This window comes from Nycticebus coucang, chromosome 10, assembly GCF_027406575.1.
Source record: "Nycticebus coucang isolate mNycCou1 chromosome 10, mNycCou1.pri, whole genome shotgun sequence".
Taxonomy (NCBI): Eukaryota; Metazoa; Chordata; class Mammalia; order Primates; family Lorisidae; genus Nycticebus; species Nycticebus coucang.
The window spans coordinates 103,181,456-103,208,442 of NC_069789.1; the positions used below are offsets into that span (position 1 = coordinate 103,181,456).

The 26,987-nt window shown below is 45.6% G+C and overlaps 1 protein-coding gene across 1 annotated transcript; it reads left to right on the forward strand.

The window, feature by feature from the left end:
- The first annotated feature begins 14,546 nt into the window (after positions 1 to 14,546).
- CD5L (CD5 molecule like) lies at positions 14,547 to 23,382 on the forward strand. The gene is made up of 6 exons (XM_053607914.1): positions 14,547 to 14,684; positions 17,141 to 17,167; positions 19,037 to 19,360; positions 20,488 to 20,820; positions 21,371 to 21,688; positions 22,761 to 23,382. The coding sequence occupies exons 1-6, from the start codon at positions 14,657 to 14,659 to the stop codon at positions 22,763 to 22,765; spliced, it is 1,035 nt and encodes a 344-aa protein (XP_053463889.1). The 5' UTR covers positions 14,547 to 14,656; the 3' UTR covers positions 22,766 to 23,382.
- The last annotated feature ends 3,605 nt before the right edge of the window (positions 23,383 to 26,987 follow it).

The following is a 26,987-nucleotide window of genomic DNA, read 5'->3' on the forward strand; positions in this document are numbered from 1 at the left end:
ACACCCGTCCATTAACACGGCATGAACTTTCTATTTACTTAAGTTTTCACTTTCTCTTAGTGAGGCTTTGAAGCTTTTAGTGTAGGGATGTTGTACGTATTTCATTAGACTGTTTCCTAGAGATTTAATTTATTTTGATGCTGTTGTAAATGGTGTTGTTTTGAAATTTTACTTTACTTTTTTTTTTTGGTTTCTAATATATCAAAAGGCAATCGACTTTGTATTTTGATCTTGAATCCTCCAAACTTGCTAAATTATTTTTTTTTTTTTTATTAAATCATAACTGTATACAATGATATGATTATGGGGCATCATACACTCACTTCATAAACCATTTGACACATTTTTATCACAGTGGTTAACATAGCCTTTCCGGCGTTATCTCAGTTACTGTGCCAAAACATTTATATTCTACATTTACCAAGTTTCGCAAATACCCCTGTAATATGCACCACAGGTGTGATCCCACCGATTCCCCTCCCTCTACCCACCCCCCCCTTTCCCACTTCCCCCTGTTGTTAAGTTGTAGCTGGGTTATAGCTTTCATGTGAGAGTCCCAAATTAGTTTCATAGTAGGGCTGTGTACATTGGGTATTTTTTCTTCCATTCTTGGGATACTTTACTAAGAAGAATATGTTCCAGCTCCATCCATGTAAACATGAAAGAGGTAAAGTCTCCATCTTTCTTTAAGGCTGCATAGTATTCCATGGTATACATATACCACAATTTATTAATCCATTCGTGGATCAATGGGCACTTCGGCTTTTTCCATGACTTAGCAATTATGAATTGGGCTGCAATAAACATTCTGGTACAAATATCTTTGTTATGTTGTGATTTTTGGTCTTCTGGGTATATGCCCAGCAGAGGAATTACAGGATTGAATGGCAGATCTATTTTTAGATCTCTGAGTGTTCTCCATATATCTTTCCAAAAGGAATGTATTAATTTGCATTCCCACCAGCAGTGCAGAAGTGTTCCCTTTTCTCCGCATCCATGCCAACATCTCTGGTCTAGAGATTTTGTGATATAGGCTAGTCTCATTGGAGTTAGATGATATCTCAAAGTAGTTTTGATTTGCATTTCTCTGATGATTAAAGATGATGAGCATTTTTTCATATGTCTGAAGGCCGTGCGCCTGTCTTCTTCAGAGAAGTTTCTCTTCAAATCCCTTGCCCAGCCTGCGATGGGATCCCTTGTTTTTTTTCTTGCTGATGCGTTTGAGTTCTCTGTGGATTCTGGTTATTAAACCTTTGTCAGAGTTATACCCTGCAAATATCTTCTCCCATTCTGAGGGCTGTCTGCTTGCTCTGCTTACTGTGTTCTTAGCTGTGCAGAAGCTTTTTAGTTTGATCAAGTCCCAGTAGTGTATTTTTGAAGCTGCTTCAATTGCCCGGGGGGTTCTCCTCATGAAATACTCACCCAGACCAATTTCTTCAAGGGTTTTCCCTGCATTCTCCTCTAGTATTTTTATAGTTTCATGTCTTAAGTTTAAATCTTTAATCCAATGAGAGTCTATCTTAGTTAATGGTGAAAGGTGTGGGTCCAATTTCAGTCTTCTGCAGGTTGCCAGCCAGTTCACCCAGCACCATTTGTTAAATAGGGAATCTTTTCCCCACTGAATGTTTTTAATTGGCTTGTCAAAAATCAAATAGCGGTAAGTAGCTGGATTCATCTCTTGGTTCTCTATTCTATTCCAGATATCTACTTCTCTGTTTTTGTGCCAATACCATGCTGTTTTGATCACTATCGATTTGTAGTAAAGTCTGAGGTCTGGTAGTGTGATTCCTCCTGTTTTGTTTTTATTTCTGAGTAATGTCTTGGCTATTCGAGGTTTTTTCTGATTCTATATAAAATGAAGTAATGTTTTTTCAAGATCTTTAAAATATGACAGTGGAGCTTTAATAGGGAGTGCGTTGAAATTATATATTGCTTTGGGTAGTATGGACATTTTGATAATGTTGATTCTTCCTAGCCATGAGCATGGTATGTTTTTCCATTTGTTAACATTTTCAGCTATTTCTTTTCTTAGAGTTTCATAGTTCTCTTTATAGAGATCTTTCACGTCTTTTGTTAGGTAAATTCCCAAATATTTCATCTTCTTTGGCACTACTGTGAATGGGATAGAGTCCTTAACTGCTTTTTCAATTTGACTGTTGTTGGTGTATATAAAGGCTACCGATTTATGAATGTTGATTTTGTAACCTGAGACGCTGCTGTATTCCTTGATCACTTCTAGGAGTTTTGTAGTAGAGTCCCTAGTGTTTTCCAGATACACAATCATATCATCTGCGAAGAGCGAGAGTTTGATCTCTTCTGACCCTATATGGATACCCTTGATCGCCTTTTCTTCCCTAATTGCGGTGGCTAAAACTTCCATTACAATGTTGAAAAGCAATGGAGACAATGGGCAGCCTTGTCTGGTTCCTGATCTGAGTGGAAATGATTCCAATTTAACTCCATTCAATATGATATTGGCTGTGGGTTTGCTGTAGATAGCCTCTATCAGTTTAAGAAAAGTCCCTTCTAGACCAATTTTCTTGAGTGTTCTGATCATGAACGGATGCTGGATATTATCAAAAGCTTTTTCTGCATCAATTGAGTTGCTAAATTATTAGTCCCAGTAGGGTTGGGATTTTGTTGTTATTTGTTTGTTTTTTGGTAGACCATAGATCTTTTATGAACATAACATGTTGTCTTCAAATCATTGTAGATTTACTTCTTTATTTTTCCAGGTTTTATGGTCTCTGCCTCTTTTGTCTTGTCATATTGCACCGGATGGGACGGATGATATAATGTAGAATACAGGCAGTTAGGATCAAATTCTTTGATTCTTTCCTTTTCTCGTGTTGCCTATAAATTCTTCATCATTATCCTTTATTAGCTTTAGAAATTTTACTTTTTTTTAATTGAGAGCTTTTGTTTTATTTTGTCTTGTTTTTTCATCAGGAATAGAGGTTGAGTGTCACCATCAATAGGATTCTATCCTCTGCTCCTTGTTCTTGTAGAGTTTTTGTTGAAATAAAGAGTGGTTAAATTGCGTTCCACAAACCATGCGCCGGTTACCCACGTGTGAGATCTGACTGGTGGGGAGAAGTGAGTGGGCCTTCACAGAGGCAGTGAGTGCTGCTTTGATACACCAGTCACATTGTCAATTTTTAAATGAGAAAACTGGGATTCGAAGACATTATCTAACTTGTCCAAGGTCATACAGTAAAGTAGTATGTCAGTAATACAAAGCTGTTAACACCTGATATAAAGTCCTGAGAGGAAGCAGTGTAAAATCACAATTATACACACAGACAAGATAATCAAAAGTGGATATTGGTGGTCACCATCCCAGAAATCCACATCAATATTCCCCAATCCAGCACCCCCTCTCCCCTTAGCAGAGCCTGCTCTGTATGTCAGGAAGTTAATGCAAAGTGGGGCAGACCCATTCACATTTGTGTGTTGTGTTGTGTTGGGTGACTGAAAGGCTCTAAGAGGTGCTGGAAGGAAACAGGATCCGGGGCTCCAGAGGCAGCATGGCCACTATCCCCCTGTGTGACTCCCACCCCGCCACTGCGTCTCTCTGGCTGTTTCCACTTGAAGAGAGTGTACCTGAATTAGACTGCATCCTTAATGAATGATCCACAGACTAGAAGCCACCAGCAGGCCCCCTTCACAGGGTGAAGGACAATCATGAGTGAACCATGGGTAGGGCTCCTTGCCTCAAGAATCTCTCCTCTCTTTTCCTTTCTCCTCTGCCGTCCTATTTTCTCCAATGTCACAGCATTTTTCATTCCTTCTCTTTCCTTTTCCTTCCTTTCCCTCCCTTCACTTCCCGTCCTCTTCCCTCCCCTCTCTTCTCTTCTCCTCTCCTCTCTTCTCCTCTCCTTTCCCTTTCTTTCCTCTTTCCTTTCTTTCATATAGAGTTTAACTCCATTGCCCTGGCTGGAGTGCAGTGGCGTGTAGCCTAGCTCATAGCAACCTCAAACTCCTGGGCTCAAGTGATCCTCCTGCCTCAGCCTCCTGAGTAGCTGGGACTACAGGCATGTGCCACATGCTCAGCTAATTATTTCTATTTTTAGCAGAGATGGGATCTTGCTCTTGCTCCGGCTGGTCATGAACTCCTGAGCTTAATGGATCCTTTTGCCTTGGCCTCCCAGAGTGCTGGGATTACAGGTGTGAGCCTCCATGGCTGGCCCAGCATTTTTCTTTGTTTAGAATTGAATGCGTCTTCTTTACCCAGAGGGATAAAGCCCTGGACCAGTTGATTTCTAAGTTTTCTTCCTGCCCCAATATTCTGAATATGTGGAAGGATCTCCCTTTTGGACCTGTTGATGGATTGAATATCTGCCATCTAGTTAAGATCCATTAATCATTTCAGCAAGTTTGCTTATCTTAGTGGGATAAAATCACCTTCATCACAGGAATATTGTGAAGTTTCAGTGAGTTAGTTCATGCAGAGCTCTTAGAACTGAGTGTCTGGCATCTGTTAAGGGCTCAGGAAAATGAGCCCTATTTCTATTACTATTTGTTTCACTGTGATAGAAATTTATTGGTCAGTTTAGAGTTGTTGAAGATTCAGCACCGAGGCAGAGACAGGAACTGGAAGAAGGGAGGCTGCTGGAGTGGGAGGGGGAGCCCAGCCAGCCGTGGGGGTAGTATTCTGAGTCTGAGCCTCCGTAGCCACTGGGTACAGTGGCTCCTGTACTGCTGTGCAGGAATTAAGTAGACAGGGACACTCTGGCTGCTGTCCAAGCCTTCAAGTTTAGACAGGACTTTGTCAGAGCTGAAACCCAGGCTGCTTGCTGGGTCACCCCAGGGTTGGCAGCACTTTAGCAATGTTACAAATAGGGCAGAAGGACTTCCCTATGGCTGCCAGCTGTCACAAAAACATGCACCCAACCAACTCCCTTGTATCACAATTCAAATCATCACGCCCTAGTAGGATGGAAATGTTTGTTTTCTTCAGGCAGAAATTTCCCCTGGATTTCCCAGGTAGTCAGTTGCTTTGTTTAACTGCAAGAGCTGTAAATTGTGCTGCTCTCAGCTACCCTGCTGAGAAGACAGCGTTCTCAGTTGGCTGTTTGCTCACCCTCTAACTTCTAACATCAGACGTCTGTAAAAGGTGTAGCAGAGACAGTGAATCTTCTGAGTGAGTCAGGCTCCTGTATTTCCCTCCATGAGTAAGTGATGGGCAGTGTCTCCACTGCTCGCTCCAAACTCGGCAAAGAAAGTGTGCACTCAAGGAATTTTGTCTCCAGAGCTTTCTTATGTCTCCCCCAAAAGACATGTTGAAATCCTGACCCATAGCAGCTTACTTTGGAAATAGAGTCTTTGCAGAGATAATCAAGTTCAGATGAGGTCAGTAGAGTGGACGCTAATTCAGTGTGACTCGGGGAGACGGGGCGCACGTGAAGGTGCAGCAGGTGCTGGAGTGATGCATCTACACACCGAGAAACTACTGGGGCCCTCAATGTTGGCAGAAGCAAGAAAGGGTCCTGCCCTAGAACTTCAGAGAGAGCACGGCCCTGCCAACACCAGGATTTGGGGCTTTTACCTCCAGAACTGTGGAACAGTAAATTTCTGTGTTTCAAGTCCTGGGTTTGTGCTTCGTTCTGGCAGCCCTAGGAAAGGTAGACAGCCACCTCCTCACCCTGGACCACGTCCCTGGCTCAGATTGCCCTTCTTCTCTGACCTTTTCTTCTAGGAGCTTTTCTCTCTTGCAAAGCCTCAGAAAAGAGTGGAAACTGAAACTCATTTACGCTGATGCACACATAACCCTAAAAGGCAGGCAGCGTCAGCTCTCTTGGCCTCTGGCCTCTCCAAGCAACTCTTACCCCAGAGCAGCTCCTGGGGTGAGGGACACAGCACGGGCTTAGAGTCACTAGATCTCTCTTGGTTCCTCAGTTTTCCCATCTGACAAAACTACACACCCTCAAAGATCCCTCACAGATTGGACATCTGTTGACTCCTTGAGTCTACAAAGCTCCAACAGGAGAATCTCAGACTTTACCTTGGTGAATGGGAAGATTTTGCTCGGAACTTCTGGCTCTGTTGAAATCACTTCTGCTGAATCACTGGTTCTCTCTGTTGCTTCTCCTTCAAGTCCTTAGTGGTTCTCTCCAGACTGTTGTAATAATCCTTAAGGATATTGCTGTCCTTGGCCCACTGCTCACAGCTGGCTGGAGTTGTCATCTGGCTTTATTCATACCATTTCCCTCTTTAAGCCTTTCTGTCGTTCCCAACAGATGAATAATCAATGACCAAACTCTACCCAAGCAACCTAAGCTTTGTCTCTCCAGACTTATTCCCCACCAGGTCTGTTTCTGCACCCTGCACTCAAGTCACATGGCTCAGTGACTAATTACTCCAATACACATAGGCTTCTGCCCCAGAGTGAGGTTAGCAAGGCTCTTTTTCACTCTGAAATATGCTGTCCTCATGTCCCCAGCTGGCACTCTGCTTTACCCTTCAAGAAGAACCTCCTAATCAGATTTCATTGCCCCTCTCCCTGTTCTCCTGGAATACTTTCTATCCATGTTCCAGCTTTTCTTTTATCACAATCTGTTATTTATGAATCAGTCTCATCCACCTGCTACAGCTTCCTCAGGTTACCTACTATAGAGCCTGGTACCTAACACCGTTCATGCACAGGATTTGTTACATGTAGTCATCTTCTTTATGAAGCGGGGTGAAACGTTCTCATTGATCGTGAAAACTATCTTTTATTTTGTTTCATATTTTGTTGCAATTTGCTGACAAATAAGTAGAAATAAACATGAGCAAATCATGGAGAAATTATAAAGGTCACAGAGTTCTAGATGTCACTATTTTTGTACCTAACTTACACTTTTTGATTTCTCCCTGAAATTATAAATGAGAGCCCTGGCCCATCTTCTCTTTATCATGAGTCTGTGCTCACAAAGCTTCCTGGGGACCATGGAGTGAGATGCTATCAAACCCTGTGGCAGGAAAACCGTGAAAAGGAATGCTGTCCATGTGCTTATTTTGGGGAGAACCTAGAAAGACGAGATGAAGACTTTATCTGATGCAAAACTAGTCTTGGCCAGCCCTCTGGGAGGCCGAGGTGAGCAGACTGCTTGAGCTCAGGAGTTTGAGACCAGCCTGAGCTAGAGTGAGACTTCATCTTTAAAAAACAGCTGGGCATTGTGGCGGGCACCCGTAGTCCCAGGTACTTGAGAGGCTGAGGCAAGAGAATCACTTGAACCCAAGAGTTTAAGGTTGCGGTGAGTTATGATGCCACTATACTCTGGGGGTGACGAAAGTGAAACTCTGTCTCAAAAAAAACAACAACCCCCAGCCCCTCCCAAAACTAGTCTTGGGTACAGGAGAGAGGACTCAGAGAAATTTGGAGCCTGTGGGACATGAAGAAGGAAGGACTTAGAGCTACTCAAGGCTTGGGAGGGGGCCTGGGTCTGCTAGCAGCTGAGCTCATATCAGTGCCCTTAATGCACGTCCCCTTCGCTGCAGCCTCAGGAAGGCCCAGCCAGAGCGGTTGATCCCGTAGGCTCACTGGTAAAGTGCAGTGTTGTGGTCCTGGCACTACAGACCCAGGGGCAGTCCTATCCTAGGAACTGTAGTAAGACAGACAGGCATCTGGAGAGGCAGCCCCAAGCCTCTGCACTGGCCAAGCTGACATCAGTTTCTAGAGAGTTGCAAAGAGCAGAAAAACTCAGGACCATCCGGTCTGGACTGAGGACAGTTGGGGACCAAAAAGCAGCGATGCTCAGAGCTGCTCAGCATGCAGCCCTCTGTGGAGCACTTCAGGCTTCATGCAGCTCTGTGCCTTTCCCCGTCACTTACCCTGCTCTTAAGATGTGAAAGTTTATCCTATAAATAAAATAGCTGGTTTTCCACAGAAGCTCCAGTGCCTATGCTTTCTACTTGAGCACTCTGACTCGTTTCTATGACACACTACAAGAGCAGAGCAGGGGGGACGTGTGGGGAGGAGGATGCCCTCTTTTCCTCCCCACACCTTCCCTCAGCTCCACCCCAAGCGCACGTCTGCAGCCACACACACCTCTCCTACTAGACTCCTGACCACGTGCTGGATCAAGACGAAGGTCAAAGTCCTCTGTGAAGGTCAGCTACAATGCATCTGGTGCCGTGGGTGAGGCTCATGTCCACATGCTGCCTCTTTCTCTTTGGCAGCACTTCTTCCCAGTCTCATCTACGAGAACATCCATCTGCCCTCCCCTCACACTATGGCACCTCCTCCAGCTGGCTGCTCCCAGCTCCCCCCATTCCTGAGCCTTCCTCACGTACTCCCTGTATGGAGATCATGTCATCTTCCCAGGTGTCCTCTGGGTGAGGACACTGTCAAGATGACCTCATCTGGTCCACATGAAGCCCCAGGAATCTTACGTCCCTTCTGGGTAAGGTCCGTGCACACAGGTGTCTCCAACACAGCTCCTTCCTGCTGCTCACCTGCAGGTGTGTCCAGGTGTGGGCTGCCACCTGCCCAGGGCCCTACGAGCTCCCAAACCTGAGCAAAGCTTTCTGATGGATTCTCTAAGTCCCTCTCTTGGTTTGTTTGGGAGAAAGTGGAAGAAAGTACATAGTACACTGTTGTACTCATTTGCCACCTGGAAGAAAAACTCGGACCCCACTTCAGGTATAAATCAGATGATGATTTATTACACCTGCGTAGGTGGGTTGCTGTCCCAAAGGGCAAATGGCGCCAAAGAGAAAAGCAGGCTGTCTTTTATACCATTTTTGTGTTGTGCTGGCAGGCAAGCTGGTGAGCACAGAAGCAGAACGTGGTGGTTGGTTAGCTCAGGGGGTAGCTTGGGGCTGGGTTACAGTCAGGGGGGCCAGTTGGCTCAGGGGGTTATATCATGGCAGCTGGCATGGGGACAAACTTGGCTTGGGAAATTTTGCTTGAGTAAGCTTTCCACTATTGTATAGCCATTGCTAGGGGGTTGGGGTAAATTCTACCATTGTTTTACCTGTGGCTAGGAGTTTTTTGGGGGGAACTCAGGGAACTTCCTCGTTCTATTCTGAAACCTGTTTGAGGAATTAACCCAAGGGGGGTGGGGTTGAGATATGCCGGGACTCAGGCTGAGACTGTGTTAGGGGCCTTTAGGGGTCTTGTTGCTGGGTACTACACACAAAAAACTCTCTTTAAAGAAATTCCCTGTTATGTATTCCTTCTTAATGAATTGGTGTTGTCTCATAAAGCCTTGACCTATAGGAGGAACCAAAGATGGCAGCAGCCAGTTTCCCAGTCTTTGAACGCATCCTGCACAAGTGCATTTTTTTCTTCCAGGCCTTGGAGCTTCTACCAAGACTGAGACCTTTTGGGAAATTTATATTTAAAATCAAACAGATGCTACTAAAGATTTTATAGGGGAGAGAAGAGAGAATGTGGAAAATTTGTATCACTCCTTCATAATAAAAGTAAATTCAAATCCAATGAATCTCTTCTCCGTCTCACAGAAATTGAATCTTGAGTCTATCCCTGCAATACAAAGGTATTGTGGCCTATCTCTGTGTCAGTATTTCAATTTGTATATTTCTCTGTCCTCATCTCCATTTGTATACAGAATTTCTATTACCAGATTTACTTCAAGCCCCTATGCACAACTTGATAGTTTTAAATGACAAAGGTTAATATTAAAATATTACTATAAGTTAAAATATTAATTAAATAACCATTCATTGTACCTCATATTTACAATGGTTAATTAATATTACCATAATAAATTGTTACATGTTAATTCATATTAACTGCATATTAAAAATGAACACTCTACTAGTAGTTACAAGAATAATGTAGGGACTATGCCTGAAAGATTATCCCCAAATTCTTCCATTTATGCTGTAGCATTCAGAATTGCTGCCTTTTACTATGGTACTCACGTATTGAAAGAAAAGACTGTTTTTAAATAATCCCTAACTTGTCCTCCTTCTTTTCAGAGACTAGGACAGTGCTTGGTACACAAGAGATAATCAGTAAATACTTGTGATTAAATTACTGATGTTTGATTAAAATGCTATTCCCAGCTTTGAGCACTGAGCGAGGGTAACACCCCCGTCTGCCCTTCCTCTCCTCCTCGCACCTGCTTTCAGCCATCCACTCACGTCGCTCTTATCTCTTTGTTCCATTTCCAACCTCTTTTTGGAAATAGGTGATGTGCTCCAGTTCCTAAAAGAGAAGCAAGGAGCTGAAAAAGGAAATTGACACCCTTGCCTAGACAGCAGGTGACACAAATGACATGGACACACAGAGAGGGGAGTCCAGGGCTGGATAGAACTGCTGGTTCTCTTGGTCACATAGAGGAAGGACCATCACCCCATCAAGTCTCCCTGGTGAGAGAGGGCTGGATTTCCCACTGCAACATTCCCAAGGCTAAGCCGCAGTGCCCTGGGTAAGCACCTGTCACCCCTTACCACTATTAGTCCTCTATTCAGGGGCTTCATAGTGCAGTGATGTCCAGTGACCCTTGGGACACTTCCCAACCCAGGCCAGCTCCCCAGAAAGCTCCCCTTTCTTCTTTTCTTATTAGGCTCCTTACTGAACTATTTGTTCTGACCTTATCAGAATGCAGTAATTTGTCTTTCATGGAGTCTAAATTTAGGACCAGGGCTATCCATGAGAAAGGCCTTGAAAACCTAATTAGCATTAGGAAGTGAGCTGGCTCCCCTGCTTGGCACTTATCTGGTTCTTGTCACAGTTCTTGTCACACTGTGAGCTATTTGCTTTACTGTCACTTTTGATTTCCCATTTAAACATGAAACATAAACAAGGATTAAGCAAGAAAAAAGTTATGATTTATTTAATAAAAGGCAGAAATGGAAACTGATCATCCTAGCACAAAAAAGTATAGATCTAGCCAACAAAACTACCAAGAAAGGGCCAAACTATCTTGTTTAAGGTCACACAGCTAGTAAGTGTGAAATCAGGTCTTCCAGTCCCCAAAGCCCAGAGACTCTGAGCCTTCTTACTCTAATGGCCCTTCTTAAGGGTAGTTCCAGGGAGGTCCAGAAGAGCACAGGTTGAAAGGTCTAGGGCAGAGCACACCAGGGACAGCCAGGGCCCTCTGCTGAAAGAATCAGTGCTAGAGTTTTAAGAAGTCCTTAGGACCTCTCTCCTGTAAGGATTAGAATTTTTTTTTGAGATACAGTCTCACTATGTCACCCTCGGTAGAGTGTCATGGCATCATTGCTCACAGCAACCTCCAACTCTTAGGCTTAAGTGATTCTCTTGCCTCAGCCTTCCAAGTAGCTGGGACTACAGGTGCCCACCACAATGCCTGGCTATTTTTTTAGAATGTTTTTTGAAGTAAACAACCCTGAGATTTGGCAATTTTAAAAATGTATTATTAATAACCAATGGACATAGGTAATGGAGTATCTGTGAATATTAACAGTGGTGGAACATCCACAGGTGTAGATGGCTCATGGTCTCTGGGACGGCTGTTCTGTCTTCATTTTTTTCTCATGATGAGTTTAAAAATGTTTCCCTATAGTTTCCATGTATAGGTGGTGTTTTCACCTCCAGAGTCCCACAGAACAATTTTATTCTAAATCCTAAAGACTGTGGTCACTCCCTGACCCCTGAGGCCTAGATCTAGTTCTCATGTGACATGATTTTGAGCTCCTTCTCCACCCTGCACTATGAGGGGAGGAGGCAGGTGACAAGTGAGAGCCACAGAGTGGGGAGAGTGCCTCTCTGCACAGAACGAGCAACCACACCCACAGCTTGCTGCAGCAGGGTCACAGCTCTTAGAAAGGTGGCCCAGGGAAGCCTAGTCTCCCTACGCCCTCTCCAAATGTGAGTCCTTGCCCGCCACACAAGACAGAAGGTGGGCAGGAGTAGAGCCAAGAGATGGCATTTCCGATGCTCTAAGAGCTCGGTGATGTCCCTTCTCTGATGGCACAGTCATTCAATGTGTTCATTCCAGGCCAAGCACGGGAAGTATAAGGGATTGTGTCTCACTCTCATGGAGCCCACGAATAATGGACACATCCCGTTGTTGGTCAGAGGGGCTCCACCTTGAAGACCCTCTAGCAGGACACAGAGCTCGCCCTTCATGACAGTGTGCCTTCTAGCTTCTGACGTGTGTCACACATCGATGTCCTCCCAGCAATTATCTACTTCCACACAGCTTCGGGCTTCCCCAACCTGTGCTCCCACCCCCTTCGCTCTTCTGGGCAATCCTCTAATAACCTCTTCCCAATTCCCTAAATTCCTCAGTTTCTGAAACTTTCACCTTCACTCTCTTCTAGTCCCCCGGCTTGTGCTTGGTCACGACCCAGAACTGCTCCTCCTCTGAAACCTTAAACAACTTCCCTTACCTTGAACTTTCTAACACTTTCCTTTTCCCAGCCCTTCCTCATTCAGGTCATCCTTCCCAGCACTGACTTCTTTTTTTCACTTTGTATCAGCCCATTTCCCCTCTTCTCTAAGCCTTGCCCACACCCCACCCCCACCCCCGAGCCTGGCACACCCGCCCTCTGACTGCAGGCTGAAGGAGTTCACAAGCGGAAACACTGACGCCATGTACAAATGCAGGGTTTTCAACCCAATGCTGTAGAATAGACATTTTACTTCTTACGATCCAGCGTCCCTTTTCCTCTCAGTCATTGCCCCAGACCTTGATTGCTTTCCAGATGCTCTCAGCCCAAAACAGCCCCCTGCCCATGTGAAGCAGCTCATCCCCAATCTCACCCCCAGCACCATGACCGTGAGGTGCGGCCCTCTGCCACCAATCCAGTCCCTTCTGCTCCCTCTGCAATAGTCAGGGGTCCCTGAATGGGTCTTCTTGGCCAATTCACGGTCATCCTGCCTTCCAATCCCTCCCCCCTGCCGTGGCCAGAACATGAGGTTAATGTCCTTTCTGACTGAAAAGTCTTCCTTTTCCTTTCTTCATGCTCTTGCTTCTGTTAATAAAATACTGCATGGGGGGAAAAGCTGTTTTCTTTTTTCCTCTCTTCTTCTTTCACTCGATTGTCCACATAGGAGGGGGAGAAATATACTTCTGGATCATGAGTCCTGTGCTGTCCGGTGGGTGTGTTTGCCTTGGGGCCGTGTGATGTCTTTTCTCGTCCAGTACAACACTCAGCTGTGCACGCCTGGCTCCTCGAGAGTGGCGGTAAATATAAACTTCGGTCCCAGTTGCAAGGTGATGCAGCTTCCTTGGCAGGAAAGCTGAATCTTTTCTGAATTCTGTGCCTATTACTGAATCACTTCCGAACCTAGAGAGGGAAGGGTGTGAGTAAGTGGCATTGACAAACACATTTGCAGCAGACCCTCCGTTATCTCAACCTTGTTACCATTGGCACATCATCTACTGAGTTTAATGTCTCAGCACCAGTGACCCCTGACCCTGACACAAACAGGCTGTGATCCAGGCTCCACTGCCTGCAGTTCTTCAAGTGGACAGCGCTGTTCCGTGTGTCTGCCTAGCAAAGCCTGTCTCCGTTCCAATTCTCCCCTGTACTCATCCTCATCCCCTGCTCAAGTGTCCTCATTGCTGAGAAGGCTTCTCTGATTAGCATTGAGTGACTGTTTCCTCCATATGTTCCTGAAGTTTCTTACACTTATTCAGCCACGTTTTGCTCCCACGCATCACACCGCGTGGTAATTGTGGGTGCTAAGAGCTTTTTCATTGAATAGAATAGTAAGTAAATAAACATGGGATTAAAGATGAATGCTTATAATGAATCTAGCTTTGGGCTGAGCGCCCTGAATTTTATAAAGAAGCTAAGATGTCTCATTGCAGAGGAAAAATCACCTGGTTTGCAACAGTGGGGGCTGTATGAGCATGTGAAGTTACTGGTTACTCTGGAGTTGAGTAGCTCTTGAATGTAGCTATGGCTAATAAGACAACATGGCGGACAGGCCTGGGAATACCCTGGGTCTTTCTTCTCAATCTCTGTCCATCATACCTTAGACTTAAGGACAACCTGAGTCCAGAAAACATGATTTCCATAACCATAGGGACCTGCCTCCTCTCTGCTCCAAAGATGGGCATACATAGCCCAAACATAGAGGAAATGCAGACCTCCTGCTTAGCACTGGGAAAGCTGCTTTGAAGGCAGTAACATTAAGCCCACATGCAGAGATTGGCATTTTGATCCTGGACTATGGCCTATGAGGTGCACCTCCAAGGACAACACTGTATTTATTCTATAGCTTCTGGCTTTGTGTTCTCTGGGCACTTTCTTCTGGAGTAAAGGAATCAAAATTGGCTGACTGACCCCAGAGATCATACTTAGAGGCTGATTGTTGCCTGGTATTCTAATGAGAGATGACCACATTTTTGGCACCTGTCTTTCCACCTGGGTGCTGTTTCCCCTGCTTATATAGAGAAGGGGCTGCAGCAGAGGTGGTTGGAGCTGGACTTACAGCAGGACCAAGTCATGATAGCTTGCTTTAGTTTACTTCAGTTTAGTTTTGTTTGTAGCATTTTTCTGGACAGTTTTGGCCACCTCCCTTCCTCTGGAACATGCTGACTTCAGTCCTATCAGTTCTGTCCCCTGAATCCATTGGTTCTGGTCATCTGATGACACTTTGACACACTCAGGACCTGCCTCTCTCCCTCCTATTAAGGGTACTTGCGGCCAAAACTAAATATTGCTGCTCAGGGGCCTCCTTCGAGCTTTAAATTTCAGCTCATCACCTTCAGTGGCCTGGCTTATGGCTCTGCTATTCTCCTTGATCCTGGGTGAGTATCTCTGCTCCTGTTGGTTTAAACTTCAGAGTTTTCTGGAACTTTGATTAGAATCCTCCCCCTGTTTACTTGACAGAGATTCAGGATGCTATTCAAGGATGGAACTTTCCTTTTTTTTTTGCAGTTTTTTAGCTGGGGCTGGATTTGAACCCACCACCCTCAGCATGCGGGGCCAGCACCCTACTCCTTGAGCCACAGGCGCTGCCCCAAGGATGGCACTATCAAGAATGGTTTTCTTCTTCCCTCCTATACAGCAGCTGTTCTAAACTCCATAAAGCCACTTTGTCTATACGCCATTTATAATCTACTTAGATTACCAGATTTTTTCCTCTTTCCCTATATATTCACTGATAGATTTATGAGACTTTAATCCGCTTCTCTCTTTATATAAATCTCCTTAAGTATACTACTTATGAGAAGACAAAGGAGTAGACCCAGGGTGCCGGCAGCAGGTAGAGCCATGAAAGAAAGTCGAAATGCGAGACCATCACCTTTCATTGATCATGTTGTCTGTTTTCCTCTGAAAAGTGTTTCTTTCAAACACTCTTTCCTTAATTTTTCCCAGTTTCTTATTGCCTAGGTTAATCTAGAGATTTCAAAGACAAAGAGACCTGGGTTTCTTCCCTGACTCTGATTTCTCAGCTGTCTGAATATATAAGTTACCAAACTCCTGTGGACCCTGCTCTCTGTTCTCTGAAGTGAAGATAATATTATGTTCTCAAAAGCTTGTTAGGAGTCTTTTCATAAGATAACAATATCAGAGCATAACAATGCCTGCAGGATCCTTGCCCTGATCAGTCACAGGCATGTCTACTGCCTTGATGATCTAGTGCAGCGGTTCTCAACCTGTGGGTCGCGAACCCTTTGGACTGTATTAAAGGTTCGCTGGATTAGGAAGGTTGAGAACCACTGATCTAGTGCATCCCCAAAGCCTAGATGGGTCTCTCAGGGGCACTGATGTGTCCAACCCCAGCAGCTGGTCTTATCTGAAACATCCGCATCCCCCTTAGTACCTGACAGCTAACTTGCCTCATGGATATCCTTCTGGGTCTCCCAGGCTCACTTGCACTTGCCCTTCCTTCAAGAAGCTTTCCTGGTCTGTGCCACCTGCAGTTGCCCACCTGCTGCAGAGTTTCTAAGTCCCTTACTGGTTCTGTTACTTTCTTACCTGAGTATCAGACTCGGCATGCTCACTTTCCTTTATGTGTATACAAGTTTTATGGGTGGGGTTATGCAATGTCATATTTATGACAATGTCAAATTCATGACATAGTCTTGGATTTTAGACAGTTAGATAAGGCCTCAGTGAGTCTGACAGTTGTCACATTCTGAAGATTAAGGGCATGGGGCTAATGAGAAGTTATTTAGAAGCCAGGAGAAGAAAATATTGCAGGATAAGCCACTGAGGTACTTGGATCCATCTGAAAAGCTCTAGGCTGGGGGCCCAAAGATACTTGCTTTTTCAGAAAAATCCTACAAGGTAGATGGTGGGTGAGTTCTATAGTGAAAATGGTGGGTGAAAAAGCAGGGACTATTGAAGGTCGAGGCCTGGGAACCCCACAGCTTTAGGAGGGAGCCCCATGTAGAGGACTCTACCCATCTGGAGCTGATGTGGGCAGAGATTCCTGTGCTTGGGACACACGCTGGGTCTGGGATCCGGTGCTCAGGAACTACTCATGGAGCTGCTTTCTGAGTTGCTGCTCTGAACCAGGGGTTGGAAAACTACAGCCTGCAAAGCTGAGAATGAGTTTTACATTTTCAAATGGTGGGGAAAAAGCAAAAGAAAAATAGTATTTTATAAAACATGAAAATGATATGAAATTTAAATTTCGGTGCCCATAAATAAAAGTCATGCTCATCTGTGTACATCTATACGACTGCTCTCATGCTATGTGGTGACAGTTGAGCATTGCAACAGAGACCATATGGCCCACAATGCCTAAAATAATTACTCCCTTTACAGAGAGTTTGCTGGCCAGGTCTAAATGCAATGCCAGGGACTTCCTTTTGTTCGGGCAGGTCCCTCCGCCTTCGTCTACTCTCTGCAGCCCCCAGGGCAGCTTCACTTTCCTCCACCAGAGCACCAAGCTTTCTGCTGAGCCAAGAGGCTGCATAGCCACACATTTACTTCAGGCAGTGATAGCCCATCACTCTAATCCACCAGAATAGAAAAGCAAATTGATTGTTGCGTGTTGTTGGGCCACCATTCCATGTGAAGGAAACAGGCCGGGTCAGGTAGCTGTGGTCAAACTGGTAACTGTGGTTGCCAGCCAGCATCTGTGTCTTTCAAGGCTGGTCATCCCAGGAGAAGAAGGTCCCAGCGGGACTGATGATGTTGTCTTTGTATCTACCACCCTGTCTCACAAAGACTGGCAAGGGTGTCGTGTTCTTTGAACAAAGCCTTGGAAACTGACTTCATGGCCTCACTCTTTACCTTCTTTCTTTTCTAGCTATTTGTGCCAGACCTGGACTCTTTGGTAAGTTTTTTTTTGATTTCTGAGAGGGAGGCCTTCTCACTCGGGGGAGGGGAGATTTTGAAGTTTTCTGGACCGTGAAGAGAGACTCTGGTTCAAAACAGGCCAGTAAACTTCATTTTCTTATTTCTTATTATTATTACTATTTTTTAGATAGAGTCTCACTCTGCAGTCCAATGGTGCTACAGTGCCATGGTGTCAGCCTGGCTTACAGCAACCTCAAACTCCTGGGCTCAAGTGATCCTCCTGCCTCAGCCTCCTGAGTAGCCGGGACTACAGGCACCTGCCATAATGCCCCACTAGTTTTTCTATTTTTAGTACAGATGGGATCTCACTGTTACTCAGACTGGTCTTGAACTCCTGAGCTCAAGGGATCCTCCTGCCTCAGCCTCCAAGAGAGCTGGAATTACAGATATGAGGCACTAGGCCCAGCCAGAAACTTTCCTCAGTTTTTTATGGTTAAAATTTTAATTTCTATCTCCAGCCTTCAAGTTCATATTGCTCGCCCCAAAAATTAAGGAAGAAAGGGAGAACAACAAAAAGAAATAAACATAAATGTTAGGTTATGAGTTTTCTCACTCAGCGACTTCTCTTGGCTTGATTCCAAGTTTCAGGACATTTGGGCAGCATCGAGACAAAGCAGGCAATGGGAAAAGTCACTGTCACCCACCCAGTCAGCTGGATCATCCCATGTATCCCATGTTGGCCTCTATTAAGCTGTTTATACCCCAATAAGCCACAGACCTCCAGTCCAAATGTGGCCTCTCCCGGTGCACGAGAATTCTCTCCACTGACCGACCTACTCCACAAAGGCAGGACACGGTCAGCCCTTGTTGTGTGATTGCTCTGAGACTTTGTGGGACGTCCAAGCCTACTTCCCAGGAGCTCCTGAGGGCAGCAGTGTGTTCTATCTTGTTCATCAGTGTTCTCTGAGTTCTTGAAACAATACCTGAAACGTAGTATGTACTCAGCACCTGTTCAGCTCTTCCTTGGTCTCCCCACACAGCCCTCTCTACTCTGCCTACGTGTCTTGGCACTAGCATTTCTGCTGTTCTTTTCTATCCCCAGAGTTCTATGAGGAAGCAGAACCTAGTCCTTGCTTCCTTGGAAGTTATCTGGAGGCTCTCTGGATCCTCTCTCCTACTGCCACCTCTGGAGTTCTTTAGTCCAACTGTTAAATACTGTGGCTCTGAGACTCTGCAGTTTGGACGTTCCCTGCTCTATGCTCTCTGCATTTCTTCTCCACTGGGTGCTTAGACAAGGGACGATGTCATAGGATGGGTCAGAGTGGGTCACTGATGGTGAGAGAGAGCTGGGTGGTTCAGCCCAAGTTGTGTGCACACACCCTGCCTCAGTCTGGCTGCTGTAGAAAGAGGGTCATGGAGAAGAACAAACACAACAGATACCATCTTCACTCTTCTGCTTTGGCCTGGGGTTTCCACTACTGGACCATGTGACCACAGGACCACCATGTCCCCGAATACCATTTTCCTCATCTGTGAAGCAGTGGAGTGGATGGTCTTCATGGTCTCTGTAGGTCCTTCTGGCTCTGACCACCAGAGACTCCAAATAGTCTGTTGGATCTTCAACTAGCATCTCTCCCTTAATCTTCATACTGAAAAATTCAGAAGTCATGTCTAGGTATCTGGAAGTGGAGTTTCTTGAAGACACAATTAAGGGTGTAGCAGAACCAGAATTCAGAGGTGGGGTTCCAAGAGCCTCTCCCTGGCCTTCCCTCCTGCTCCCTCCTTCTTGGCCCCTCAACCCCACTCACCTCTGTCAAGGGCAGAAGGGTCCCAAATTGACTGAGTATGTCCCCAAGCACCCCCTGGGCTCATCCCGGATCTCCAGCTAATACCCATCTCTTTGCAGGGTCCCCACCTAGAGTGCGGCTGGTGGAAGGCTCCCACCCTTGTGAGGGCCGGGTGGAGGTGGAGCAGCAGGGCCAGTGGGGCCTGGTGTGTGATGATGGCTGGGACATGGCTGACGTGGCTGTGGTGTGCCAGGAGTTGGGCTGTGGTGCGGCCAAGAGAGCGATCAGTGGTAATTTATATAAACCATTACCAAAAGAAGAGCAGAAAGTCCTTATTCAAAATGTCAAATGCAGTGGGACGGAAAAAACTCTGGCTCAGTGCGAGAAAGACGAAGATGTGTTCGACTGTTCGTTTGACGAGGCCGCTGGTGCAGTGTGTGAGAGTGAGTATTGCAGACTCACAGGGCCACTCCTCTTCCCGGCCACAGACTTTCACACCAGGGTTAACTGCCCTCCATCCCTCACTTCTCATACCTCCTCAGTCAGGAGCCCTGGCGATGAACAATATCCTCATTTAGAATTGTTACTCCCATGTGGTCGGGCTAATGCTTCTCTCTCAGTCGAACCTGTTTCTGTTATTTACACACACGCACACACACATGCACAGATTGAGAAACTACTAAAGATTGTTGAAAAGCGTATTCTGTATCTGGAGCTGGGGGTGGAGTTGTGGGGGAAGAAACCAGCTCACAAAATGTGTGCGTTTTTTGTTTAGTTTCAGTTTTCAAGGAGTCTTCCGTGTCATCCGTAGACAGGAGACACATACAGGTAGATGACAGTAGATTGATAGACAGACACAACTCCGCATCCCTTACTTTCCTGTCTGGGTACTAATAATTCCTCCCTCTTGTGTGTACTTTCTGTCCTCTAGACTGTGATTTGACTGAGGGACTAGTCTGGGTCTTCTCTTTCTTTGTCTCCCCACGGAATTTGTTCCTGAGAAACATTGCTTTTTGCCCCGATGCTGGAGTCTCATTCCTATGGTCAGGAGAACTGATCTAGGCTACCCAGCTGATAACGTCAACACGGAGGCAGAGTTTTGGGTTGTTGTAGGCACATTTGGGATGTTACTGTGCTTCATTTTTTTTTTTTTTTTTTTTTTTTTTTGGTTTTTTTGGCCGGGGCTGGGTTTGAACCCGCCACCTCTGGCATATGGGACCGGCGCCCTACTCCTTGAGCCACAGGTGCCGCCCTGTGCTTCATTTTTTAAAAAAATCTTCCTAATGTCTCTAACTGCCTCTTGTGAGCAGCAAAGGAGAAGTTGAAAGTGAAAATAATTTGAAAAGTTAAAATGCTACAGAAATGATTGCGATTCAACCCGGAACAGAGCAATGGTGTTTCCTATGCTGATGTGCTCAGGCATTCTTTCTTCAAACCTCTGCTGGGCAGCGTTGGGCAACTTAGAGTGGATTATACTGAACACCAAGGCTCGAGATGTGTCCACGGGGCCCCTTTCTGAGAAGCCTATGTTCTAACAGGGAGCAGACACTTCCCTTTTTTCCACCCCCAGACCTGGAAAGCCCAGTTTTTGAGGATGTGAGGCTGGCCGATGGCCCTGGGCACTGCCAGGGGCGAGTGGAGCTGAAGCACCAGGACAAGTGGAACGCCGTGTGCCAAACGGGGTGGAACCTCCAGGCTGCGAAGGTGGTGTGCCGCCAGCTGGGCTGCGGACGGGCCGTGCTGACCAAGAAACACTGCGAAGAATCTGTCCAGGGCCAAAGACCCATCTGGCCGAGCCAGATGTCTTGCTCAGGACAAGAAGTCACCCTTCAGGATTGCCCTGCCAGGCCTCGGGGGAAGAGCAACTGCACCTTTAATGAGCACATTTGGGTCGAGTGTGAAGGTAACGCTGTGTGTCCAGGACTCGGCTCATTCACAGATGTCGTTACATGGAATCCCATCCAGACCATATTTACAAAGAACTGCTCATGTACCAAAGGACCGTTGCAAACTTATTTTATTGTGCTTATCACCAATTCTTTTGTTTTTAGAACAGGGATAATACCTGACTTTATATATGAAAAAATTTTAAATAATGTTCAGTACTACATTAACAATGAACTGTAGTTGTCTTCACTTCTACATACTAGGGACCGGACACACCAGTCTATGTATCTTTGATTTTGAGTTCTTTGAATTTTAAAACCTACTAGAAAGTCAATAGTATATATTGGATTTATAAAATAGACTGGAAGAAAAAGTCCCCAGTCAGAGAAGCAGGCCTAGGGTTGCGGGGCTGGAACCACACGGGACCGAGAAGGAGCTCTAATGACAGACACACACACGAGCAGGTCCACACACGCTGGCGACGTTTGGTGAGATGTGACTGAACCTCTTATTTCTTTCTCCTTTCTCTTCCTCTCTCAACCCCCACATCCTTGTCCATCCTGCAGATGCCTTTGACCTGAGACTCGCAGGAGACAAGCCGTGCTCTGGACGACTAGAGGTGCTGCACAAGGGCGTATGGGGCTCCGTCTGTGATGATGGCTGGGGGGCACGGGAGGACCAGGTGGTGTGCAAGCAGCTGGGCTGTGGGAAGCCCCTCTCTCCATCCCCCAAAGACAGAAAGAGCTATGGCCCCGGGGTTGGCCGCATCTGGCTGGACGATGTTCATTGCTCAGGGAAAGAACAGTCCTTGGAGTACTGCCGGCATAGGTTTTGGGGGTATCATGACTGCACCCACAAGGAAGATGTAGCTGTGTTCTGCTCAGGTGAGGCCTACAGATGGGGTTTATGAAGGCTGTCGTGGAGGGTGGTGCAGGGGGAGGGATGGTGGGTGGACTCTGGGGATGAGGGTAGCTCTCCCAGCACCATGGGGCCTGCTCCAGTGAGCACTTGCAGGGGTTGAACCGAGGCATGCTAGGAGATTTCTCCTTCCTGGGGGCAAGGGAGTGGCTGACACCAGGAATACCATTTAAAAACCAAGAAGTATCGAATGCGAGAACGAGAGGGTTTTGAAAATTATTTGATCAACATTCTTATATTAAACATGATGAAAGTGAAAATTATAGAAAATAGACAACTTTCCAAAATCATAAAAATTGCTTTCAAATCATAGAACAGGATTATAATGATCAATCTTTACTCTCAACCCAGGGGTAATTCTCCTCGATGACTCCTATCCTTAAACCCTTTGACATTGTCCATGAAAGAGTCTCACCAGAGGGGCCAGCCCTGAACTGCATATCTCTTTAGGACAGGCAGAAGGAAGCCCTGTCCCAAATTGCAGCAGGAAACCAAAGTGCAGTCCCTGGGGGCCACCTCAGGAAGGCTACAGACTGAAGCCCCAGTGTAGTCAGTGTGGGGCTCCTCGGTCAATCAACTAACTCTGGAACTCAGTAGAGCTAAGAGCCGACCGAGGCATGTGGAGAGCAGTCAATGCCCACAGGAGAACAGATTTCAGCAACAGAACTCTAGGATTTGAGCCCTGCTGCTGCTGCTTTGTATAATCTTAGAGCTTAACTCTTCTGAACCTAAGTGTTTTCGTCTGAAAAATGGAGACACACTTGTCCCATTAACCTCACAGACTTGTGATTGTCTGATGATAAGGCGTGTCAGTAAGTGTGAATGCTGCTTGTGACTCACATGGGAGCTGGTCAAAAGTCCTTGGGATAGCGCCCAGGACTCTGCCCTGGCTCACATCAGTGTGGGGTGGGCACAGCTCTGTTCTCTTTCCTGTTGGGGGCCCCAGTCCTCTTCCTTAACTGGTGGAGCTTGCGTGGAATAATAAACCCCTCTTTGGCCCATCTCTGTCCTCACTGCATTTTTCTCTTCTTTTTACAGAATAGTGTCCTGGCCTTCTTGAAACTTTGAGCTCCAGTGGCTCCACCTAACCCAGCCTGTTCTCCTGGGTTCTGGTCATCCTGGTGCCCACTCTGGGCCTCAGATTTTGGCCACCACCCCTCCTGCCCTCAGAAGTCAGAACCTGGTCTTATGCCTTGCTCAGAGGGCCAAACACCCCCACTGCCACCTTCAGATATGAACTGTTTTTTGCTGAGGAAGATGAGCTTCCAGTTGCCCTGTGCTCACTGCTGACCTCTTGGCATTGGTCTTGACATTTCCTGCTGCTCCCCAAGCTGCCTAGAACCAGGCCTGTCACTTTGACCAGAAGTGCAGCGGTTACTTAGGGACAATCTGTGTCTGTACACAATATGCAAGGACAGAAACAATGAAACATTTGAAAGGGAATGTGGGTAGACAATTTTTAGGAATTTGAGAGAGAACTTAAGAGTTTTTGGGGACTCATTTATCCTCAAGCTTCAGGTAATCACAATAACACCTCCTTACTCTGTTGTTTCTTACAGAAAGTGGACTTTTTTTTTTTTTTTTTTTAGGATCAAAGCAGTGTTCTGTAGTCTTAGAACTTTTTTTGTGACTCTTAATAAAGATGTTTCCTCCTCTGATCACCCCAATAAGTTACCTTTGTCCATCCTACACAACCTGCCAACATGCTTGGCTTTAACAAGAGGAATCTCACAAATTCACTTTACTTTATCTGAAGAAAAATGCATTGGTTACTAGGTAAGGGTCAAGAAAGAGGCCGAAAGAGGTTGGAAAGTTCTGAAGTTGTGTCTCATGGCAATTAGAAAATATCACATTCAGTTTACCAGCTAAGACTTTGGGGCCTGCAAGCCCGAGGCAAGACAGAATGTTGCTAAGGAGATCAAAACTTAGTTGTAAAACTCTACGACTATATACTTGGAGGCTAACCTCACTGCTTGCCGCATGACTACATTTACACAAACAGTGGTCCTCAACCTTTGTAGCAGCAGGGATCAGTTTCATGAAAGACAATTTTTCCATGGACTGGGTGGGGGGCATTAGATTCTCACAAGGAGCACAAACCTAGACCCCTCACATGAACAGTTCCCAGTAGTGTTCGAGCTCCTGTGAGAATCTAATGCTACTGCTGGTGTGACGGGAGGCGGAGCTCAGGCAGTGATGCGGGTGATGGGGAGAGGCTGCAAAGACAGTTGAAGCTTTGCTCTGTCCCCACCTGCTCACGTCCTGCTATGTGGCCCAGTTCCTAGCAGGCTATGGACTGGTACCAGTCTGTGGCCTGGGGGTTGGGGATGGCAGATCTAATGCAGTAGGTCTCACGGTTTCAACAGTCACCTCTTGTGTGATGTGCTCTTTCTTCCCCTGGGGAAGCAGGTGTGTCAGCTTCTCTGCAATGGCCACGTAGGCAGGGTTTCAGCAAGTACAACCACATGTGTGATACAGGTCTGGGTGTGGAACTCTGTCCCTGACTTTTTCCTACTCCAGCTCTGTCACTCTTGCACTTCAGATTGACACGTGCCTAATATTACGACTCTGTTGTCATGCTTTCCTAATCTGACACCATTTTGCTTTTCTTCTGACCATTATCTTTCTACTTCTAACACAGAACCACACGGATCTCTGGTTCCCGACTGATTAATTCTGTCAGAACAGTTCAGCAGTCCTGGCAAGGCAGCAAGTGTCATGAAGGGTGCAATGGGGCTGAGGAATGGGAGGATGTAGCCCGACCCTTGGCTGGAGTCAGAGGGCAAAGCTGTGAGTCTCTAAATTACCATCCATCCTAGCATACTCATTTTCTAGCATTAGGTTTTTTTTTTTTTTTGTAGAGACAGAATCTCACTTTATGGCCCTCGGTAGAGTGCCGTGGCCTCACACAGCTCACAGCAACCTCCAACTCCTGGGCTTAAGCGATTTTCTTGCCTCTGCCTCCCGAGTAGCTGGGACTACAGGCGCCCGCCACAACGCCCGGCTATTTTTTGGTTGCAGTTTGGCCGGGGCCGGGTTTGAACCTGCCACCCTCGGTATATGGGGCCGGCGCCCTACCAACTGAGCCACAGGCGCCGCCCCTAGCATTAGGTTTTAACAAGGGATGTACAAACACAGGATAGATTTCTGACACTGTGGGGTTGAAATAATGGAATAATGTGGTCCTCTGAAAAATGAGTCCCCAAGGTAGTACACAGAACTGATGCTATGCGGTGACAAAACTTGTCTGCTTCTTAGGTTCAGGGTGTGATTTTAACGTTTACTCTGCATTATTCAGATAAGAAATGTGGGAGAGATTATTGAAGGAGGGGCTGGAATCACACACGGGCTGTGGGATCCTTGGTTGTTCATGACTCTGGAGTATGTTTATGCTCCCTAAACCAACTATTCCCTTGTAGTTGATTTGCTGAATGAAAATTTAAGAGCTAGCAAGGGAAAATAGGCAGAGAAATGTAGCTTTACAGAAGAGCAAAAAATACCTTACCAAAGGAATCGGAGAATCAGAGGAAGCCCCTCCACAGAGATGAATGGATAAGAATGAAACAAAAGTACAGAGAGGAATGGACATGAGCAATGTGAGGATTCCAGAATGTATTTTAGGTTTATGGTTTTTATGTTTTCCTGGGGTCCAGTGGCATTCCTGACCCTGGGTTCTGTGACAAACTGCTATATGTTCTTTATGTACTTAAAAATATTTTTTATTTTTTGCAGTTTTTTTGGCTGGGGCCAGGTTTGAACCTGCCACCTCTGGTATATGGGGCCGGCACCCTACCCACTGAGCCACGGGCACTGCCCACAAGTGGACTCTTACTGCATTTATAAAATAGAGTTTATGGACCTGAAAAGATGAGAACCAGGGCCTGTAACAGAAGTACTCCAAGATATAACGCTCTAGTGGCTTGGTTGGATGGATGCCCAAACAACCTGCTTTACAGAGGTGACGTTTAAAACTCATGGCCTCCATATTCAAACACAGATTAATGAAAGATCCAGTAAAAGTAGGTCATGAAAAACAAGCAGCTCAGATCTAATAGCTGTTCATGCTTTCTGCTGCTTCTGTTGAAAAGGCTGTCCTCCAGAAAAAGCATTTGATAAAATCCAGCATCCTTTTCTAATTAGAACACTGAAGAGTATAGGCATAGGTGGCACATTTCTAAAACTGATTGAAGCTATCTATGACAAACCCACAGCCAATATTTTACTGAATGGAGTAAAACTGAAAGCTTTTCCTCGTAGAACCGGAACCAGACAAGGTTGTCCTCTGTCACCTTTACTATTCAACATAGTGCTGGAAGTTCTAGCCAATACAATTAGGCAAGACAAGGAAATAAAGGGAATCCAAATGGGAGCAGAGGAGGTCAAACTCTCCCTCTTTGCTGATGACATGATCTTATACTTAGAGAACCCCAAAGACTCAACCACAAGACTCCTAGAAGTCATCAAAAAATACAGTAATGTTTCAGGATATAAAATCAACGTCCACAAGTCAGTAGCCTTTGTGTACACCAATAATAGTCAAGATGAGAAGCTAATTAAGGACACAACTCCCTTCACCATAGTTTCAAAGAAAATGAAATACCTACGAATATACCTAACGAAGGAGGTGAAGGACCTCTATAAAGAAAACTATGAAATCCTCAGAAAGGAAATAGCAGAGGATATTAACAAATGGAAGAACATACCATGTTCATGGATGGGAAGAATCAACATTGTTAAAATGTCTATACTTCCCAAAGCAATCTACCTATTCAATGCCATTCCTATCAAAATACCAACATCGTACTTTCAAGATTTGGAAAAAATGATTCTGCGTTTTGTATGGAACCAGAAAAAACCCCGTATAGCTAAGGCAGTTCTTAGTAACAAAAATAAAGCTGGGGGCATCAGCATACCAGATTTTAGTCTGTACTACAAAGCCATAGTGCTCAAGACAGCATGGTACTGGCACAAAAACAGAGACATAGACACTTGGAATCGAATTGAACACCAAGAAATGAAACTAACATCTTACAACCACCTAATCTTTGATAAACCAAACAAGAACTTACCTTGGGGGAAAGACTCCCTATTCAATAAATGGTGTTGGGAGAACTGGATGTCTACATATAAAAGACTGAAACTGGACCCACACCTTTCCCCACTCACAAAAATTGATTCAAGATGGATAAAGGACTTAAATTTTTATTTATTTTTTTTTGGCCGGGGCTGGGTTTGAACCCGCCACCTCCGGCATATGGGACCGGC

Bases quoted from the DNA above. Each gene is read 5' to 3' on its own strand.
- CD5L (XM_053607914.1), top strand. From the start codon at position 14,657: ATGGCTCTGCTATTCTCCTTGATCCTGG. The intron at 14,685-17,140 runs GTGAGTATCTCT...TTTCTTTTCTAG, and splicing joins GCTATTCTCCTTGATCCTGG to CTATTTGTGCCAGACCTGGA. The intron at 17,168-19,036 runs GTAAGTTTTTTT...ATCTCTTTGCAG, and splicing joins TGCCAGACCTGGACTCTTTG to GGTCCCCACCTAGAGTGCGG.